Raw genomic sequence first — 22484 nt, 5'->3', positions numbered from 1 at the left:
CTTTCACCTTGGGGGCAGTGGGAGCAGGAGAAGATGACAGTCCCTTTCGCCAGAAGTATTGAAGCTCCCCAAAGCAAGTTGGACAGCTGTTCAGAAATAAACACAGCTTGCATGTTTATGAGGATTTGCATAATATGCTCCCGTTGTTGAAAGTGCTCTAGTAATGCAGAAGTGAGGGAGAAAGAACCTCTGGCCTTTGCCATTAGCTGGAGGAATGGGCTTCTGGGTTCCTAATTATATGGTTGTAATATATTGTAAGCTGTCTAGAAGATCATTTGATCCAGATGTGAGGCATAAATGTAAATGAAAACGTGAACTTTGATAGAATTTGAGGTCTGGAATGCAGATTTCCACAGCCCACGAAAATGTCACTGTTGGAAAGTGTAGCCCATTAGTGCGAATGAGAACCAGTAATGTGTACTGGGTTGATGGTCAGACTCCTGCCCAAGGTAAAGGTAAAAAGGGATGCTGGTGGCGCTGTGGTCTAAACCACTGAGCCTCTTGAGCTTGCTGATTGGAAAGTCAGCGGTTCAAATCCCCACGACGGAGTGAGCTCCTGTTGCTCTTTCCCAGCTCCTGTCAACCTAGCAGTTCGAAAAAATGCCAGTGCAAGTAGATAAATAGGTACCACTTCAGCGGGAAGGTCAACAGTGTTCCTGTGCGCTCTGGTTTCCGTCACGGTGTCCCGTTGCACCAGAAGTGGTTTAGTCCTGCTGGCCACATGACCCTCAAAGCTGTCTGTGGACAAACGCCGGCTCCCTTGGCCTAAAAGCGAGATGACCGCTGCAACCCCATAGTCGCCTTTGACTTGACTGAACTGTCCAGGGGTCCTTTACCTTTACTGCCAAGGACACATGGGTCTGAACCCACATCCACCCATGCAATTTTCTGGATGACCTTCAGCTAGTGACACACTCACAGCCTGGCTCCCCCCCCCCCCCAGGTTGTGAGCATAAAATGGGGAGTAGGAGGACTGTTCTGAGCTCTCTAGGGAAAGGGTGGTTCGGAAAGGTAAGATATAAAGGATCTTTCCGTTTTCTCTGATCTGATAATGTTGCTTCTCTCTCTTTTATAGCTTCAAGCATTTTGCCAGACGAAATGTCTCTGGCAGTGACCCCTAAGCGTCTGTCAGGGGCGCCTCAGGCCATGTCAACTCCTGCTGCTGTGCCAGTGACAGAATCAGCTGAAGCAGTGGAGGCTAAGGCTGCCCTTAAACAGGTACCAGCCAGTCTTTCCCCAAACGCCTTTTCCTCGTCTTTACAAAAGGAGCACAGTTTTCTGCTTGGCCTTGTATTTATCTTTGAACGCGTTTGACTTGCTCTACAGCTGCAGGAGTTCTTTGAGAGCTACAAGAAAGAAAAGGCAGAGAATGACAAACTCCTGAATGAGCAAAATGAGAAGCTTCAGGAGCAGGTTACAGACTTGAGGTCACAGAATACAAAGATTTCCACCCAACTTGAATTTGCTTCCAAGCGGTAAGACAGTATTAATGAATGGTTCGTGGGCCGCTCCTCTCAGCATTCTCCCCTGGGTGGTCTCCACCCATTAAAGTGTCCCCACCTAGCTGAGAATGAACTCTGTTTGATGTAGTAGGTTCTGGATTCTGGGCTCTTACAAAATCATCCAGTTTACTCTGCTTGCACTTCTGCTGTGGGCTTGCTTGTGGAGATGAAGCCGATCGCTTCTTTTTCTTAGACATTTTCACAGAGATGCAGCCGCTACTATTTTCTGCTGTAAATCAGGAAACTCTGCATCCTTCCAAAATTAGGGTATTTGATCTCCTCCTTATCCTCTGATAAGTAGTTGGTAGATTGAGTCGAGCTGGAGCTAATTAAGGCTTTCTCTGAGACTTTCCAGGGCTTTCTCTAAAACTTTTAGCTTAAACGTTGTGATTATAGTAATTAAGAAAAAGATACCAAGCAGTAAAATACTAGAACTGATAAAAGCTAATAAAACTAATAAAAACCGCACAACTGACGCGGAGCTCAAATCGGTGCTTCCTCTAACGACACCATCGTTAATGAATACTGACGAAAGACTTCTGTACTATTAATGCAATTGGAGGATTGCAATTTGTGCCCTGAAACCTGGAGTTTTGTGGCAGTAATCTCGTGCAGTAAATAGGACAAATTACTTCAAGGAACGTGGTAGACTCTAACATTGCCTGATCAAACTAAGGTTAGGAGATGGGAGTACTATGCAGCATCATAACCTCCTCCGCTTTTTAGGTAACCATGGTCGGCATTACATCTGCACCATGGTTAGTTTAAAACCATTGCTTACGATCCTGCGCTGATAGAGAATAAATGTTTTAAATAATGAAAATAAACTCAAAGAGGTATGAACTGATTAAAAATATTCAGTAACTTGCATCCTCTTTCTTAAACATACTTATCAGGGAGCGCGAAAACTATGCTTTGGTCTGTACTCAGTAAGATTACCAGTTTAGCCGCTGGAAAACTTGCACACAAAAAACCTATTGAGTTGTTTGTTTCCAGTTGATTTTAGTGGAAACAAAATTGTTAGAATTCTCCTCATATGAGTTTGTAATACCAATTTGGTTGAAATATGATCTTACCTATGTTCCTTGTGAAGTTACGAGATGCTGCAGGATAACGTGGAGGGATATCGGCGAGAGATAACATCATTGCATGAAAGAATCCAGAAGCTATCAGCAACCACTCAAAAACAAGAACAAATTATCAACACCATGACTCAAGAGCTGAGAGGAGCTAATGAAAAACTAGCTGTGGCAGAGGTAAGTAGTACAACACATTATTGTTGTAAACAAAATTGCCCTTTTCCCTTATGGGGTATCCAAGAGCCCATATAGAGTCCTTACATAGGTTCCCTATTGGTAGGAGAAAATAACAGAGGCCAACCAGAGAATACTGAGAAGCAAAGCAGCTAGTAAGCTTGATCTTTATAGATCTGTTGCAACAGGGTGCTCCCCTCACCCGCAGGAGAGGAGGAGGAACCCAGAAAAATGCCATGCAAGGCCTTATATAGACTTTTGAAATTGCAGTTACAGATAGGTAGCCGTGTTGGTCTGCCATAGTCAAAACAAAAAAAAATTTTTCTTTCCAGTAGCACCTTAAAGACCAACTAAGTTAGTTCTTGGTATGAGCTTTCGTGTGCATGCACACTTCGTCAGATACACTGAAACAGTGTATCTGACGAAGTGTGCATGCACACGAAAGCTCATACCAAGAACTAACTTAGTTGGTCTTTAAGGTGCTACTGGAAAGAAAAAAATTTTTTTGTTTTGAAATTGCCACCCTGTAGATCAAGACCACCCCCAGAAACATACATACATCACAGAAGGGGTGTAACCTAAGACCACCCCTCAGATACATCATACCTACATCACAGAAAAGGCAGTCTAAACAGAAATTTGAAGGTTGTTTTTCTGCTGTCCTTGTTTATCTCCTGTCTGGCAGGTTACTTGATTGGATTGCCTGGGGAGCCTGGCCAGTCTTTTGTAATGATAAATACTTAGTTCCTGGGCCAGGTCACAGGCTCACACCTATTCAAACACAGACATACCCTTAAGACAGGATTTGTGAAGGAAAAGACAATGGGGAGGCTTTTCCACTTTGACCTTGCAGAGAAAACATTTGCTCAGTTTAAGAATCAAAATGGCTTCAGGTCGGTCTTCCTGTGCTGATCTACGTACGTGCGGTTATGAACATTACCATATATGAAAGACCTCCAAATTCCTATCACATTATGCATAACTGAATTGTTCCAGGGGAAGAGAGAAAGAAAAATTATGTTGTGCGAGTGAACTTCATTCAGCACAAACATATCCCACTTAATACTACTACTTCTTGTTACTTATTGTATTGATTATTTATTGTTTATTGAATTTATATACTGCCCTTCATCTGAAGATCATAGGGCAGAAAGAGAATTATAGATTGAGAAGCTTTGGGGATTATCATATCATAAGCTTATTGTCCTTCATTGTGTTGGTTGACAGCAACATACTTCTGTTTCTAGGGACGACATGAGCCTAGCTAAGCTGTGATTAATCTGTTTTGGCTTTATGTACTCAAGTGGCTGAAAACTCACCAGGAATGTAAATTTTAGGTTAATAACTCGCTTTATACACTTAACCTTACCAGGATTGAATTAACCTAGAATCAAATGTAATCTCTTTCAAAGGTGAGAGCAGAGAATTTAAGAAAAGAGAAGGATATTTTGAAAATGGCAGAGGTTCGCCTGACTCAGCAGAAAGATTCTTTAGTAACAGCACAAAGAGGACAAAATATGCTGCTTACTAACCTGCAATCTATTCAGGTTTGTTTATGCCCTCTTTACTCTCCGGTCTCAGCAGTGGGTGTGCATGGAGGAAAGCTTGCTCAGGAACAACACAATGTTTCTCTTGCACATAGGTCTGTGTGTAAGTAACAGATTTGGGGGCGGGGGCTTTACAGCCAGTAAGAGAGCCAGTGTGGTGTAGTGGTTAAGAGCGGTGGACTCGTAATCTGGGGAACTGGGTTCGCGTCTCCGCTCCCCCACATGCAGCTGCTGGGTGACCTTGGGCCAGTCACACTTCTCTGAAGTCTCTCAGCCCCACTCACCTCACAGAGTGTTTGTTGTGGGGGAGGAAGGGAAAGGAGAATGTTAGTCGCTTTGAGACTCCTTCGGGTAGTGATAAAGCGGGGTATCAAATCCAAACTCTTCTACAGAAGCATTTGGGAGCGCTCTTCCTTTCAGCACCATTTAGCAAAAATGTTCCATGTTAGTATATATTGTTCTTTACTAGGTGATACTGGAAAGGGCTGAGACCGAAACTCAACAGAGGCTCAATAACCAAATAGAGAAATTGGAGCGTGAAATAGCCCAATTGAAGAAAAAACTAGAAAATGAGGCGGAACAAAGGCATTCAGTTAACAAAACTCAAGATGTAAGTATGAGAAATTAAAGAAACAAGTCGTTGACATAGCACTCTTGTGGTTTTTGAAAAGAAAGACAAATGGATCTCCATTCATTTCTGGTTCAAGGCACCAGAATGGAGCTCATACAGTATTCAAGTCGTAGAGTTGCTTCGAAAACTGCCCCATGTGTAGAAGGCTTTATCCACTCATGGAAGAAATGCCTTATAATGTTTCTAGAGGAGAGCGTAGAAAAGTGAAACAAAATCCAAAGAAATATTATGCTTGAGCAAACATGAGAGCTGCTGTACAACCTACCTATTACGCCTAGGGAAGGGGGAAGAAATTCATTTAATGTACATTTTCATACAAACCTACCTAATTCACATTTCCCCAAACAAAACGCAAATATCCTCCGCAGTTCACATTTTGTCCCAGTTTTGTGAAGAGATGTGCAAAATTATGTTTTAAGCTACCTATGGTTGCAGTTGAGTTATGTTTTAGTCGCTGTCTTTGAAGTAAAGTATGTTCCTTTTCAGATTCACTTATTGGATGCTAAAAGACAGCTTGAGACAGAAATAAATCTTCATGCTAGTACAAAAGAACTGCTGAAGAATGCCCAAAAGGACATTGCAACATTAAAACAACAGCTTCACAATATGGAGGCCCAGTTAGCATCCCAGTCATCACAAAGAGCTCCTGGTCAAGGTAAGAAAAGAAGAAGTGTAAACATTTGCTAAGTTGAACCTGTGCCTAGCGTGCGTAAAACACGAGAAAACAGCTTCCATGTAGTATGCCCCCAAATCCAGAATTAATTTGAACAACGCTTTATTTTGTTTAACCTTATCTTTGCCATTTTTAGGCCAGCCAAGTGCAAGCGAGGATGTGGATGATCTTGTAAGTCGATTGAGACAGTCTGAGGAGCAAGTGAATGATTTGAAGGAAAGGCTGAAGATTGCCACAAGTAATGTGGAGCAATACCAAGCTATGGTTGTAAGCCTCGAGGAATCCCTGAACAAAGAGAAGCAGGTACTGGGCTAGTAAAACTGCCTGCTAAATATGACTTAGACATGGAACTATGTTTTCATGGTAAAAGGGTAAAGGTAAATAAAGGGACCCCTGACCATTAGGTCCAGTTGTGACCGACTCTGGGGTTGCGGCTCTCATCTTGCTTTATTGGACGAGGGAGCCGGCGTACAGCTTCCGGGTCATGTGGCCAGCATGACTAAGCCGCAGAGCAGCGCATGGAAACGCCGTTTACCTTCCCGCCGGAGCGGTACCTATTTATCTACTTGCACTTTGACGTGCTTTCCGAGCAACAGGAGCTCACCCCGTTGCGAGGATTCGAACCGCCGACCTTCTGATCGGCAAGTCCTAGGCTCTGTGGTTTAACACACAGCGCCACCCGCGTCCCTGTTTTCATGGTACACCCACACAAACGCAAGCAGTTTTCTTGTGACTTAGACAGAAGGTGGGAGAAACAACCCTCGAGAATTGGGATCCAGCACTGCTTTGCATGCCCAGATGGCAGTGTACTTTTAAACTGGTACACCAGCTGTGTCCTTTCCTTGATCAATTAATGCTGGTAATCTCAGTTGCCAGGCAGGTGGGGGTGACTTGGGGAAAACAGTCTTGCTGGGATAGATGCCCACAATGGGGGGACAGTTGCCCCCCTCTAGGTGAGTTTCCAGATTCTCAGCTTTCACTAAAAAAAAGAAGAAAAAGCTTATAACATTTGTAGAACCCAAAATATTATTTAAAATGTGCAGGCACTATTTCCCCACTCCCTTCCTTTTTGTGAACAACTAGCCTGCTCTCCCGTTTTACTTTTTACTGCCCTCTCCTAAAAATCCATACAGATGCATATGCTTGCGGGCCAGATTAGGATCCCTGACAGATCTAATTAGACCTGTGGGCCGGAGGTTGCCCACTGCTGCTGTGATCAATACAGTCAAATAATTTGTGTAGGTAGCTTCCCCCATCCCTTACATGAGCTGATCTTGCTGAGAGCCAGTGGAAAACATCTCATTTTTAATTGGCATTTATTTAGGAACTATAAAATAAAAAGTGGCCCAAGAGTATCTCAGACATGCTTTGTCCTCACAGCAGATTCCTCAAGCTAATAGCTTGCCCTTTATCTGTTACACTTGTAGATTTTTCTCACCCTTTAAAATGGGAGGGTTGGGGTTAGGATTTCAGCATTGGCCTATATTTCAGATTTGAACATTGGCCTGCATTTCTCAAGCTTACTTTCCATTCTCGGTGAAAGTGATGGACTGTAAGCAGGTCTCCTGTGTGCCACTTAGGGATATCACATTTAAAACTGAGTTAATTGTGCAGGTAACTGAAGAAGTTCGTGCTGCCGTTGAAGCCCGCCTGACGGAGGCCTCTGAGTACCAGTCCCAACTAGAAAAGAAATTGATGGAGGCAGAGAAGGAAAAGCAGGAGCTTCAGGATGAGAAACGTAAAGCTATAGAGAACATGGAACAGCAGGTATAGAAGCACGAGTATTCTCCTTCATATTTTTTCCTTTCACTGTAGCTAGCAAGAGAACTTGGTCAGGCTACAAAGGGCTTCTCTGTGGAAGGACTTGAGCATATCTAGTGTAATTTTTATTCTTAAGGTTTTCTTTAACTTGGTGAACGCCAGACCCTAATGCCATTTTGCCGTGTGCTTTTGCAAGTCCTCTCTGTTTGCCATGTGGCATGCGAAGGGTGTGTGGCAGGGCTACTGTTCTTAAAAACTGGCACCCAAAGCCCCATTGGTCATACAGAGTTACTTGTGTTAATTAATTCACACAATTACCATATTTTTTTGCTCTATAAGACTCACTTTTCCCCTCCTAAAAAGTAAGGAGAAATGTGTGTGCGTCTTATGGAGCGAATGCAGGCTGCGCAGCTATCCCAGAAGCCAGAACAGCAAGAGGGATTGCTGCTTTCACGGCGCGGCGATCCCTCTTGCTGTTCTGGCTTCTGGGATTCAGAATATTTTTTTTCTTGTTTTCCTTCTCCAAAAACTAGGTGCGTCTTATGGTCTGGTACGTCTTATAGAGTGAAAAACATGGTGATTTTTTTTTTTCACCTGATGTGGTCATCACGAAATAAGCTTTATCTTTTGAAATCTTCCTTCTTCCTTGGCATGTGATGGAAAACAGCCAGTGATGACAGTGTTTGTTTCATTCAGATGAAAAGCATGATTATAGCAATCTGTCCTAAGCATGCAAAGGCTATTTTATTGGGGAAGTTGCTGTAGAAGTAAAGAGCTGCCTCAGATGACCTTGAATTAAGTCAAATTCAGGTTTAGCAGTTAATTAAATTTTGATTATTCAGTGCACCAGTCAGCTGTAACTTTAAAATGTAATGGTTTTCAAAAGTTTGTGATTGTTTGACACTTGATGTTTAATGAACAGCTTTCCGAGCTGAAGAAAAATCTCGCCAGTATGAAGTCTGAAGTCCAGGAAGCTCTCCAGAGAGCAAATACAGCTCTTACCAACGAGCAGCATGCTAAACGGGACTGCCAAGAACAAGTAAGTTTTTATAAGGCCTATCCAGACACAGGATATTGTTGATAATTTATGTTACATTTGTAGCCTTATTGGAGTTCACCGATTGGGTCTGCGGACAGGAGGAAGGAAGTCAAATGACACCGAGGGTTGGTTCAGAGAAAGGGTTCTTTATTTCTGCTCTCCGGAACAGCAGAAAGGCACTTGCGTGGTCAGTCCACAACAAGTCCAAAGAAATGAGAGGTTACATGCAGTATATATATCCTCCAGGCACCCTCTCCCCCTTCCCCAGGAATCTAGCCTCGTCAGCTTGTGCACACAGGTTGACATCACAGATGTTCCTGCTCCGGTATTCTTAACCATAAAAGGGTATTACTTCCTGTACTTCTGACCATAAAAAGTTGTTCCTGTTTCCTATGCTTGCTCTTGGAGCAAGAGGTCATCAACTCCCAAGAACACACTTTGGCACTGTTCCCGGACTAGGTCTGTGCGTCTTTGTGGTCAGGACGTAAGATAAGACACAGACATGTCTTCCCTGTTCTACTGGTACAGTCAAGGCCATCCTTGCTGTCACGAACTGATAAAGGAGAGGGCTCTGAGCACTTGTTTATACAGCTGGGTTTTGGCTCAAGAGCTCAAGTTAAAGCATTTTAGCTAAGGAAAAATAGGGATTTTGGTGCAGTTTCAAACTGCCTGCACAGTCAGTTTTGGGTTTGGGAAACCCATTCCTTCACACTGATTTTCCATGACTGTGTTTCTCATAAATGAGGATTGTGCACTTATGCATTGCTTTTGTACCAGTCCCATTGATTGCCAACCTTTTTTTGGACCAGTGGGCACATTTTGGTTCTGTAAAAGCGTGTGGCTGTCACAGGTGTGTGGTGTAACACAACATGAGTGCTGTGAGTGTGTGGCATAACACAAAATTAGAGAGTGTGGAGTCATTGCTGCTTACACCTGCTTAGGAAATCAGCTATGTCCTCCTGGTTCCTGATTGTGGAGATCACACAATATTTATATTTCCTCCCACCGTCCCAAAAAATGCTGCTGATGTGTAATAACAGGGAGCATTCCCCAGTACCAGGAGAATATACAAGATGTCCACACACCACACAGACCACAAGCAAGCATTGCATCTCTCACTCATACAGTCTCATTCTTTTTCCATGTGCACAGACACACACACACACACACACGTACTTCCCATATATAGCTGCCTCTGTCTGCTCGGATGTAGTTCTCTCTGTCTGTCTCACAGATCCTGCATGCATACAGACCACACATTGGTAACGTACCTGCCCCCATACTCCACATACATCTCCCCCAGACAGTACATACCTCCCTCTCCCTCTCCTTCTCCCCCCCCCCCCACGTGTACACCTATCTCTATCAAACAAACTACACACATACCCAGAACAAATATTCATAATACCTTCCCGTCTCTTTCACACACACCAAGCACACAGACACAGCATCTCTCTCCATCTCTTGCTGCCCAAGTACATCCCTGTCAATTACACACACAGACCATGTGTGAACAACCTACCCTCCACATTCAGAAAAGCTCCTCCAGAGGCAAAGAAAGGTGCCTGCGATTTCCAAAAAAGATCCCCCCCCAAATAATAACTAAAAGGAAAAAGAGAAGGCCGCCAATCTGACACTGGCTCTCTGGTAGCTCGGGAACACTAAGCGAGTCTACAGGCACCAGGTTGGTGTTCCCTGTACTAGCCTAATAGGAGTACAGTGGTACCTTGGTTTGCGAACAGTCTGGTTTGCATACGTTTTGGATTGCAAACACGTCAAACCCGGAAGTGCGTGTCCCGGTTTGCGAACTTTTTTTGGATTACAACCCTTTTTTATCACAAACAAATTTGGAAGGAGAAAGAATTTGTCCATGTGAAGACCATCAGGTGCAAACTTACACATATGGTTCCTAAATGTAAACTATATATTGATCTCCCCCAGCAGTTCCTAGATCTACTCTGCATCCCCAAATGGAAACCAGAGTTAGAGGTCATACATTTTCTATTATTGGGGAATGATCAAGAGCTCACCAAGTTAGTGGCTAAATATCTTTATCTGGTGTTTGTCGTCAAAACACATTGCAGACATCTGATCTCCCTGGAGACCTAGAGATGTAATGTTAGACTGCTTTGCCTCTTTCATTTGATGAATGAGTGTCACTGGGAAGGTGGGAATTCTGTATTGATTTGCTATGGGTGTTTGTATGTGATGCCAATAAAAGGTTTGATGATGATGGAAAATTTTTGGGGAGGCCCCATTGGCGAAAGAGTGCCTTGGGTTACACAACCTGTTTTGGTTTACGAACGGACCTCCGGAACGGATTATGGTTGTAAACCAAGGTACCACCGTAATTGAATGTTTAGTTTATTGCATGTTGGTCTGCACTCATTGAAAATGTGAAGCATCAGTGTCTTACTCAGTTTTGTTAGAATGACACTGTAATGCTATATCGCTTGGGAACTTGTATGCAAGCTTAATGTAATCAGTGGGCTCCTGCTACAAAAAAGAAACCTGTCTAATCTAGAATGCAGTGGTGGAAAACTCTTGTATCCTAAATTTTAGGAGAACCAGCAAGGCTACTTGGAATAGGCTGGGTTTTGTTTTCCCCACTTAACTTACACATCACTTTAGTGACAAAATGAGAACCTTTAAAGTGCAGGAGGCCAAATAAAGTGAATTGAATTCCTTAAAAGTTCAGAAATGGTGATAGCTGGGTGTGTGTTTTTTAACAGGCCAAGATAGCAGCGGAAGCACAGAATAAATATGAGCGGGAGCTGATGCTTCATGCCTCTGATGTTGAAGCCTTGCAGGCTGCCAAAGAACAAGTTGCTAAGAATTCCACAATAAAGCAGCAATTGGAAGAAGCTGCCCAGAAAGCAGAAGCTGCATTGCGAGAGAGCAGAGCTTCGTGGGAAGAGAGAGAGAGAATGTTAAAGGTAACTTTTCTGACTGTACAAGTTTTATACATATGTGCAATCCTGAAAGCAGGTGGCATTAAAAAATAAAATAAAATCTTCTGAAGTGATCAGCTTTCATATTCTCTTAAAGGATGAAGCTTCTAAGCTGGCTTCTCGCTGTGAAGACTTAGAAAAACAGAACCGATTGTTGCATGAACAGCTGGAAACTCTCAGCGACAAGATGATGTCTTCAATGAAGGAAGGCATGCCAGGAGCATTAAATGTGTCTCTCACTGAAGAAGGAAAATCACAAGAACAGATAGTGGAAATTCTCAGGTGTGTTATTTAACGTATGGGTCTGATGTCATTCCCAGGCCCTAAGGAAGCCAGACTATCCTCCACCAGGGCCAGGGCTTTTTCAGTGATGGCTCCAACCTGGTGGAATGCTCTGTCCCACGAGACTAGGGCCCTGCAGGACTTGATCTCCTTCCTCAGGGCCTGTAAGACAGAGCTATTCTGCCTGGCCTTCAATTTGAATTAGCTTGATCCTATATTCCCTTTTCCCTTTCCTCTTCTATGAAGAGCCCCTTTCTGGGACCCCACATTTAAATTCTTCCCTGGTCTCCTTGCTGGCCCTAGCAGGACCAACTTGGCCAGTTAGCCCTGGTGATCATTTGTTGTCTACAGACTGGGGTGGTTTTGTTTTGTTTTTCCCCAAAATGACCCTCTGAATTTTTGAATTTTATTGATATTGACGCAGCATTTTATGTTGTATTTTATGCTGTTTTTAAGTAGCATTTTAATCAATTTTTTATATTTGCTGTTAGCCGCCCTGAGTCCACTTTTTAAACCGGGAAGGGTGGGGTATAAATAAAAATTTATTATTTTTATATATTTAATTGGCAAAGTAATGAACCACCAGAGTGCACAAATTGGGTAAGCTCCAGAAAATGTGGACTACAGATCCCCAGAGAACAGGGCAAGTGATGATAAAGTCTATAATCCATAACATCTGGGGAGAGCATCATCTTTATTATTATTACTGTTTTAAGCTGCCCATTTGACTGGGTTGCCCCAGCCACTCTGGGTGGCTTGCAACAAAATATTAGCTGTACCCTGCTTCAGGGCCCATTTGCAAATGTTTCAGGGGATTTTTGAAATGCCTAGTATTTGAGCAGATTTGACAAAATCAAAACTTCTTCCCATTGGTATAGAAGGTCATCGGGTTGGGATTTTGCTCCACCTTGTGGTCGAAGGCAGGGGGTAGGCTTTTGTGGTAAGCAGATGGCTCTTCAAGAATTCGGTTTGCTTTCCTTCTTTCATTGAAACAATTGTGATTTTTCTGAAGCAGTTGAAAGAGCCGTATTCTAGGGGTCAGGAAGAAGAAGCAGGATAGTAAACGCACTCCTTTCTTGCACTCAAATCCTCACCCGGTGTGTCTTCTACCTCTTGGGTATCTTATGTGGCCATTGCTAACTGAAGGGTGCTCCTAAACTCCAATTCAGAAACATGGCTTAATCCTTAACCAAGGGTAGCAATGCACACACACACACACACACACACACACACACTGGTAACATAGGATAGTTAACACAGTCTGACAACCCACTTTCAGATCCTAAACTATATGATCTCGCACTGTGTCTGCATTTGCCTGTAATAACATTATAAGGCCGGAACAAATCCCAATATCGATTGGCCCAGGGGTCATGTTTTCCAACTTCCCTTTAAAACCCAGCAATTTTTAGCTTTGCAGGCTAAACAGTGTTTTGTTGAGGCATTTAATCTCAAGTAGTGCTTCTTTCCACCGCAGGTTTATACGCAGAGAAAAGGAGATTGCGGAAACGAGGTTTGAGGTGGCACAAGTGGAGAGCTTACGGTACCGCCAGAGGGTGGAACATTTGGAAAGGGAGCTCCAACAGTTGCAGGAAAGTCTGAATGCAGAGAGAGAGAAAGTGCAGGTATGTATGCGTGTGCCCCTGGTCACCTTTGGTTAGAAGTTAACAGAAGTATTTTCCTTTGTATATTGACACTTCAGAGTCCTCCTGGAAACATTCCTGTCCTATTGACAGACATGCAGTTTATTAGGAGTGCTGCTTATTTTATTTGTAATATCTGGAGAACACCTCTGGCTTGCTTTCAGAAACACAACTATTGTTACATACAAAGAATCTGAGATAATTTGCCTGTGCCAAAACATCTGGTGTTTGAAGTAAAGATGAATGCTTAGATTTAAGTTGGCTTCTTTAGAAAAGAATGAGATTCCTCTGAGAAGATTGGCGGTGGTGGCCAAGATTCCCTGGAAGACCACTGGTCAATTCTTTTCTCTGCATTGCAAAGCCACAAGGAGTGTGGGCTGTGTTCATGCAATGAACCCACAATTCATATGGGTCAAAACCCAGGCTACTGTTCTATGAGAACTGACTGTGACAAATGGATGCTTCAGAATGTTTGTGCAGCAGAGATGTTCATTGATAGAACTATAGATAGTTTTAAAACCACTGGATTCATGTAATGGGCCAGAGGCTGATCAGTACTGACACCTGGTAAGGGCCTGGAGTAGGAGAACCTTGTTAGATACCACAGTGGCCTTTCATGTTTGAGAATTGTGCATATTATATGCAGGTGGCGCTGCGATCTAAACCACTGAGCCTCTTGGGCTTGCCAATCAGAAGGTTGGCGGTTCGAATCCCCATGACGGGGTAAGCTCCTGTTGCTCTGTCCCAGCTCCTGCCAACCTAGCAGTTCAAAAGCATGCCAGTGCAAGTAGATCAATAGGTACCACTGTGGCAGGAAGGTAAACGACATTTCCATGCGCTCTGGCTTCCGTCACGGTGTCCTGTTGTGCCACAAGCGGTTTAGTCATGCTGGCCACGTGACACGGAAAGCTGTCTGTGGACAAATGCTGGCTCCCTTGGCCTAAAAGCAAGATGAGCGCCGCAACCCCATAGTCGCCTTTGACTGGACTTAACCACCCAGGGGTCCTTTACTCTTTTCCCCCCTTCCTTTTATTATATATATATTGCTCGCTCTGACAGTTAACTTTGCCGAGTTAAGAGGGTTAATGAACGCACTTAATAGTTCCCCAAGTAAATTACAATGGCCCTCCAGATCGCATCTTCCTGAAAACGTGGATATTGATACACATGTTTGGGATTTCACTCTTGTGTTGAATTTTAGGTGACAGCGAAAACAATTGCTCAGCATGAAGAACTAATGAAGAAGACTGAGACCATGAATGTTTTGATAGAAACCAACAAGATGCTGAGGGAGGAGAAAGAGAGACTGGAACAGGAACTGCAGCAGATGCAGGCAAAAGTCAGTATGAATTTTAAATCTAGCTTTCAAAACCCTAAAACACTGAAAACCACGAGAAATTACAGAATATACACTTAGCTCCCCCTGTGTCAAACCATAATTTACAACCTACAGTAATTTGAGACCTTTGAAAGTTTCAAATCAAGGAGCTGTTCACTCACTGAGACACGACGTTCAACTCTGGATGTGAAGATTTTGGCTGCACCAGGAAACAAAGTCACTCGGAAGTAACTTCTAAACCGTTATGTGTTCAGGTGCGTAAACTGGAAGCTGATATCCTGCCTTTGCAAGAGTCTAATGCTGAACTGAGCGAGAAGAGTGGGATGCTTCAAGCAGAGAAGAAGCTTTTGGAAGAGGATGTCAAACGCTGGAAAGCACGGACCCAGGTGAGCTTACCTTGGATTCAAGGACTATAGTTGCAATGCCTCAACAGGACATTTCTCCAGAGTACAATAAGGAGATCCCCACTCCAAGGTGGGTGAAAATGTTACATAATAGAAGACCAAGAAAGGGGAATAAGACAATAGATACGGTATAAGATTTGGGGCAAATTTACACTTTTGCTTAGACAGGAAGAAGGGAAGCATTTAAGAAAAGCTAAATGGCATGAGGAGGGATATCTCCACAAAGGTAAATATTATTGGGTGCTCATGGAAAGATAAGTATTGATCAGAGTGAGGGAGGATGAAGAGGGAAGGGATTTTTCTCTTCCTCTAGGCAATTACAAGTAGGCAGCAGTCCTGAATCTCATGAAGTTTTCAGAATGTGCGTTGCTGTGTGTTTTTGCTTTGTGGATACAATGGTACTTCTGGTTGCGAATGGGATCCATTCCGGAACCCCATTCACATCCTGAAGCAAACGCAACCCGCGGGTCACGATTCGCCGCTTCCGTGCATGTGCGTGACATCATTTTGAGCGTCCGCACGAGCGGCAAAACCCGGAAGTAGCGCACTCTGTTACTTCTGGGTCGCCATGGAACACAGCCCGAAAAGGCTTGACCTGAAGCGACTTCAACCCGAGGTATGACTGAGTTTTATATTTTGAAGGGTTTTTTTTAGTTTCGTTATGTATGTATAGCTATATATTTGTATTGTATTTGTTATCTTTCTATAAACCACTTAAATACACTGCTGATACTAAGTGCAATATAAATATACGAAAGAAACCAGATGAATAGGATAAATTGCACACACACAAAAAAGCTCGTTCATAGGTAAATTTCTTCTTGCAGCATTTATTGAGCCAACAAAAAGATACAGATATTGAAGAGTATCGGAAGCTTCTTTCGGAGAAGGAGGTGAACACCAAACGCATACAGCAGATGAGTGAAGACATAGGCAGGCTTAAAGCAGAAATTGCAAGGTAAACTTCAGGGAATGTCTTAAAATTTTGGAGATGCCAAATACTTGATGGTAGAAGCACCCATTCCTATCAACATTAAGTTCTTGTTCAGCAGTTAATGGGGTGTCTTGGCAATTCTAATCCTGACATATTTGTTCAGCCTTTACCACAGGTGCTGGTAGTATTAGCAGCAGTGGATTCATACCATAAGCAAGGACCCTTAATTTTTATTTCCGTACCTCTTTTAAACTGCTCGCGTTTTCCAATAATAAAAGGCAGCAGTATACAGAAAGTAGTTCTCATTGGTTTCCGTTGTGTTAGAAGTTCTTTCAATTTTCGTTAAGGTCGAATGCTTCACTGACAACAAGTCAGAATCTGGTCCAGACCCTCCGAGAAGATCTGGCAAAAACGAAAACTGAAAAGGACACCCTTCAGAAAGATTTGGACATTAAACTGGCTGACATCCAAGAGAAAGTTAAAACGATAACACAGGTCAAGAAAATTGGACGTAGATACAAGACTCAGTATGAAGAACTGAAAGCACAACATGACAAGGTAGGTTTTAACTTCTGGTAAGTAAAATTGAAGAGCTCTTCCATATTAGATTTTTGTAAATTCAGCTAGTCTTCATTTTTGAAAATTGTGCTTTAGTCTGGGGAGGCTGTAGGAATGGAGAATGTTTGAAGTTTTATTCTGTTTAGTATTCTGTTGGGAGCCACCCAGAGTGGCTGGGGAAACCCAGCCAGATGGGCGGGGTATAAAAAATAAATTATTATTATTATTAGTATTAGTATTATTATTATAGAATGTACAACCTGCTGTAATTTTGGTTAATAGCTTGCATAATACCGATCCCATTCACCAACACAGATGTTTACTTTCCAAAATTTTAGGTGATTGCAGAAACATCAACTCCGTCTTCTGCAGAACAGCAAGAGCAACATGTTTCAGACAAAGAAATTCAAGAAGTGAAAGAAGCTCTGAGCCAAGCTGAGACCAAGATAAAAGCCTTGGAAGGACAGATTGAAAATTTACAGAAGGTGGGAGAGCCTTTTCTGAGGATCATATGTGTCTGTAGCCAACTCCCAAAATGAATAATCAGCTTACCAAAAAGACTGAAGTGGGATGTTGTGCTTTTATGATGGGGGACCAAGTTTAGATCCCTGGATGGCTGTGAGGTTTGGCCCAGTCATGCTGTTTCAGCTTAACGTGCCTTAAAGGGATATTCCCAGGTGTGCTGCCCTGAAACCATTGGGGAATAGTAGGTAGTGGTGAAAAAAGACCATAGAAAATCGTTTGTAAGTGTTTCAGAAATTTTACACCACAGGGAGAAGTTACCTTTACAGTATAAAGCTAAAGGGACCCCTGACCATTAGGTCCAGTCATGACTGACTCTGGGGTTGCGGCGCTCATCTCGCTTTATTGGCTGAGGGAGCCGGCGTACAGCTTCCAGGTCATGTGGCCAGCATGATTAGGCCGCTTCTGGCGAACCAGAGCAGCACATGGGAATGCCGTTTACCTTCCCGCTGGAGTGGTACCTATTTATCTACTTGCACTTTTGACATACTTTCAAACTGCTAGGTTGGCAGGAGCAGGGACCGAGCAACGGGAGCTCACCCCGTCGCAGGGATTCGAACCACCGACCTTCTGATCGGCAAGTCCCACAGCGCCACCCGCTTCCCTTCTTTACAGTATACTCAGATTCAAACACCCTATGCTCTTACAGCTCTTAGATTGTCTAGGATCTTCTCATAGAAAGCTTGCGCTACTTCACTAATCACCCAGTGATTGAAAGCAATTCTGTATCCTGAAGTTTCCATGTCTTGCTTTCTGTAGACGCTCGGCGAGAAGGACACTGAAGTGAAAAATCTCCAGGAACAGGTAGCCCAGCTTCAGTCAGAGGCTTCCCGTCTTCAGCAGGATCTACAGGAAAAAACATCACAAGAGGAGCAGCTCAGGCAGCAGGTTGCTGAGAAGGAGGAGAAGATGAAGAAGACGCTTCTGGCTGCCAAGCAGAGGATTGCACAGTTAGCAGGTGAATTGCCTGGCAGTTCTTTCGAAGCGGTTGCCATTTTTAGTTCTTTGGCATAAGGTTTTTATGTTGCCGTAAGGTTCCAGCTTACGGGACGCAGGTGGCGCTGTGGGTTAAACCACAGAGCCTAGGACTTGCCGATCAGAAGGTCGGCGGTTCGAATCCCCGTGATGGGGTGAGCTCCCGTTGCTCGGTCCCTGCTCCTGCCAACCTAGCAGTTCGAAAGCATGTCAAAAGTGCAAGTAGATAAATAGGTACCACTCCGGCGGGAAGGTAAACGGCGTTTCCATGCGCTGCTCTGGTTCGCCAGAAGCAGCTTTGTCATGCTGGCCACATGACACGGAAGCTGTCTGCGGACAAACGCCGGCTCCCTCGGCCTATAGAGTGAGATGAGCGCCGCAACCCCAGAGTCAGTCATGACTGGACCTAATGGTCAGGGGTACCTTTACCTTTAAGGTTCCAGCTACTTGATCAAGGTAGAAGCTTACATAAGAGATAGTCCACTTCGTCAGGTTCACAAAATGATTTCAAAAGTGTGTTTGTATAAACAGAAAGATGCACATGATATCACATCTAATCCTATTTTCTTATCCTAAAATATTCCATCCTTTAGTTGCTGCTGCTTTTGTAAACATGGCTTAGCCCTATCCAGATAAAAAGGAATTGTATTTGGTAAGGGGATAGGGAACTGTGCCAGCACACAAGCCCATCTGATAGCTATGCATTGAATGCTGCATTATTTCACAGTAGTGACAGAACTGGGAGCTTGTTGTCCCAGCAGGACTAATGGGCATAGTTAAGCTTGCAGGAACCTGCAAGAAAAAATTCATTCTTCTCCTAAGCAAAGTGCTGTAGTATGAAGAGGAGAAAAGCAGCTATATCTGTTTACTGATTAGGCCAGAGCTGTTTGCAGACTCTGGTTTCTTGGTAGAGCCATAGCCAGAATTAAGGGACACGTTTCTCCCAGAGATGGCAGATTTGAGCCGGCCCCACGTCTGGGTAGGAGTCGTTTGTGATTAGTACCAGTATTCTATTAATGCAAGGGCCCTATGTATAGAGCTCAGCACATGTTGACAGAACCTTGTAGGCCACATACACTTGAGTGGTGTTCTGCTTGCATGGTTTGAGCCTACACACTCAGGCCACCATGCAGATATAATACCCGACTTGGATTTTGGATTGGAGGGGGGTCCTGATCCCAGTGCCCTCTCATTGTAGCCCTTGAACATTTGCATAACACCATGTTAAAATGGAAATGTTGAATACAGTGGTACCTCGGGTTAAGTACTTAATTCTTTCCGGAGGTCCGTTCTTAACCTGAAGCAGCACTTTAGCTAATGGGGCCTCCTGCCGCCGCCGCACCGCCGGAGCACGATTTCTGTTCTCATCCGGAAGCAAAGTTCTTAACCCAAGGTACTATTTCTGGGTTAGCAGAGTCTGTAACCTGAAGCGTATGTAACCCGATTTACCACTGTATTAGGAGACCTGCAGGGATAGAGCTCTTCATGCAAATGATGTTCCAGGAATTCCTGTAGAAAGAGACATGGTAAGGAGTTTCACAGTGAGCAGACTTGCCTTCCTATACTTTAATTCAGGTGCGAAGGAACAGCTGACCAAAGAAAGCGAGGAGTGGAAACAAAAGAGCGGTGCACTGGAAGAGCAGAAGACTGAGTTGGAAGTGCGGATGAGTGCACTTAAATCGCAGTATGAAGGCCGCATTTGCCGCCTAGAGAGAGAGCTCCGAGAGCAGCAAGAGAGGCACCACGAGCAGCGAGATGAGCCAGCAGAATCTACCAATAAGGTAGGGACGCGGGTGGCGCTGTGGTCTAAGCCACTGAGCCTCTTGGGCTTGCTGATCAGAAGGTCGGTGGTTCAAATCCATGCAATAGAATGAGCTCCTGTTGCTCTGTCCCAGCTCCTGCCAACCTAGCAGTTCGAAAGTACACCAGTGCAAGTAGATAAATAGGTACTGCTGCAGTTGGAAGGGACCCTAAGGGAAATCTAGTCCAACCTCCTGTAGTCCATGACAGATGAATATCCAGCTTCTGTTTAAAAACCTCCAGTGAAGAAGAGTCCACCGCCTTCTGAGAATAAATCAATAAATCTGTAATAAAAACACAAATGTCAATATTCTGATAATTAGTAGAATGCAAGACTTAGCTGCTATTTCATACAATCATTTGCACTGATATTTTGAATCCTGTGGCTTACTGAAGCATTTTGTCCAATAGGCTCCAGAACAGCAGAGACAGATCACCCTTAAGTCGACTCCTGCTGCAGGTGACAGAGGAATGTGAGTTCTTGTGTTCATTCTTTCATACCTCTGTCAATCCTTCCCACTCTTGTTTTATAAGCTGCTACTAGCACAGGGCGATACAAAATTAAGTGTCTGAAACCGGTATGACGGTCATACCGCAATACAGGTTTCCGACTTTCTGAGTTAGTGGTATATTGCGGCTCCCCGGCCACTGACAGCACAGCTCACTTCCTCCCTGCCGGCCTGTGCTGTGCTGGCAGCAGCCTGGAACCTGTGATATATCTATCACCAGCTCAAATTGCCTTGGGGGGTGGCTTTGTTAACTGCTCCACTGAGGGGTGGGCAGCCGTTTAACGAAGCCCTCTCCTGGGGGCTTGATCAGCTGAGGGACTGGTAGACGGGAATGGGCTGGGTGGGGAGCCTAGACATTTTATAGATTATAGCCCCCTCTGTTCTACACGTTAGGGACGCGGGTGGCACTGCAGTCTAAACTGAGCCTCTTGGGCTTGCCAATTGGAAGGTCGGTGGTTCGAATCCCCACGGTGGTAGTGAGCTCCTGTTGCTCTGTCCCAGCTCCTGCCAACGTAGCAGTTTGAAAACATACTAGCACGAGTAGATAAATAGGTACCACTGTGGCAGGAAGGTAAACGGCATTTCCATGGGCTCTGGCACTTGTCACAATGTCCTATTGTGCCAGAAGTGGTTTAGTCATGCTGGCCACATGACCTGGAAAGCGGACAAACGCTAGCTCCCTCGGCCTGAAAGCGAGATGAGCGCCGCAACCCCATAGTCACTTTTGACTGGACTTAGCCATCCAGGGGTCCTTACCTTTACCTTTCTACACATTACTCCAGTGAAGACTGTTTACATTGTACTTATTTGCATATATTTGGAATAATATCTAACACATACAACTTTGACTTTTATCTAGTGCTAGTACTTCAGATCCACCGACAGCCAACATCAAACCAACTCCTGTTGTATCTACTCCAAGCAAAGTGTCAGCAGCTGCAATAGCTGGGAACAAATCGACCCCAAGGGCCAGCATCCGCCCAATGCTGACTCCGACAACTGTCACAAATCCTACATCTACCCCAACGGCCACAGTTATGCCGACAACACAGGTGGAAACTCAGGAAGGTACATTACTGATCAAAAGGCTTAACAATGTACATGATGAATAGTCATTTTTTTAATGTGTAATTTCTAGGATTCTATATGCCTGTGCTGGTCCCGTGGGTTACCCGAGAGGCGAGGTCCAAGTCCGGTCCGTGGTCAAAGGTGCAACGTGGAGGCAGTCCATAGTAGCTGAAGCTGGGTGCAGGGCAGGGAATTGGGTGAAGTCAGGGACAGGCATGCAAGCAGGGAGCCAGGGCGGGTCAGGAGCTCAGGCAGGAAAGCAGGACAGGGTTCAGGCAGGAACTAGCAACCGACAATGTTGCTCCCACAACTTGGGACTGGGGCTGGCCGGCTTTTATCTGCCCCAAGGCACAGGGCGGCCCTGATCCTCAGGTGACTCGCCTCTCCTGGCCTGGAGGCGAGCACTCCTCCTGCGGGAACTTAGTTCCCTCCGCCTCTTCCCTGAGCCTCTGCAGCTCAGGAGAGGCTGGAGGGTTACTGGACCCAGAGGCAACCTCAGTTTCCTCTGATGGGGCTGAGAGTGGAGTACCTGCAGGCAGTGGGCCCTCCATCACCTCAGGAGCAAGACCAGACTCAGCTGATGCCTGCACCTGAGGATCCAGCACAGGTGAGGACCCTTCAGGCTCAGTCCCCAGCCCCGGCTCAGCTGGTTCTGGAGGCGGGGAATCCTGTGCAGGCTGGGATCCCTCAGGTTCAGCATCCGAGTCCAAATCCCAGGCCATCACAATGCCACTGCATCAAAAGCATTAGAACACAGAGGCATATTTTGCCTCCTGTACTGTTTGTGAAGCCATTCAATTCATAAAGCGAGGAAACTCTTCTGATGGTTGAGGTTGGGATTTGATAGAATGAACATCATAACATAAAGTGCCCTAGGTAGTGCTTTTTTCTGGGGGGACGCAGGGGGACGCATATCCCTAAACATTTTGTGAATCTTTGTACTTTTGTCCATTTACTGTGTTTATTTTTCCCAATTTGAACTATAAAATGGTGATTTTCTTGAGTTAAAATGAGAGTACCCCAAAACATTTTTTTAGGAAAAAATCACTGGCCCTAGGGTGGAATCTTCATGGTTGCAATCCCAGTTCTTGGG

The 22484-nt window shown here is 44.4% G+C and overlaps 1 protein-coding gene across 2 annotated transcripts in view; it reads left to right on the top strand.

The window, feature by feature from the left end:
• The window catches only part of TPR (translocated promoter region, nuclear basket protein), a 61230-nt gene that overhangs the window by 16918 nt on the left and 21828 nt on the right, over positions 1-22484 (top strand). For both annotated transcript variants that reach the window (XM_083620080.1, XM_083620079.1), the window contains exons 15-35: positions 1076-1218; positions 1327-1475; positions 2596-2758; positions 4168-4302; positions 4772-4912; positions 5420-5588; positions 5743-5909; positions 7221-7373; positions 8290-8406; positions 11139-11342; positions 11455-11639; positions 13117-13264; positions 14484-14621; positions 14876-15007; positions 15853-15983; positions 16307-16517; positions 16856-17002; positions 17799-17997; positions 19590-19795; positions 20226-20287; positions 21183-21391. In XM_083620080.1, coding sequence (XP_083476206.1) covers positions 1076-1218; positions 1327-1475; positions 2596-2758; positions 4168-4302; positions 4772-4912; positions 5420-5588; positions 5743-5909; positions 7221-7373; positions 8290-8406; positions 11139-11342; positions 11455-11639; positions 13117-13264; positions 14484-14621; positions 14876-15007; positions 15853-15983; positions 16307-16517; positions 16856-17002; positions 17799-17997; positions 19590-19795; positions 20226-20287; positions 21183-21391 — 3309 coding nt within the window. The remainder of the gene's footprint in view (positions 1-1075; positions 1219-1326; positions 1476-2595; positions 2759-4167; positions 4303-4771; positions 4913-5419; positions 5589-5742; positions 5910-7220; positions 7374-8289; positions 8407-11138; positions 11343-11454; positions 11640-13116; positions 13265-14483; positions 14622-14875; positions 15008-15852; positions 15984-16306; positions 16518-16855; positions 17003-17798; positions 17998-19589; positions 19796-20225; positions 20288-21182; positions 21392-22484) is intronic.

The sequence above is a fragment of the Podarcis filfolensis genome (genome assembly GCF_964270895.1).
Source record: "Podarcis filfolensis genome assembly, chromosome: 6".
Taxonomy (NCBI): Eukaryota; Metazoa; Chordata; class Lepidosauria; order Squamata; family Lacertidae; genus Podarcis; species Podarcis filfolensis.
Note: the sequence above shows the minus strand (reverse complement) of the source record. Positions and strands in the feature narration are given on the sequence as shown.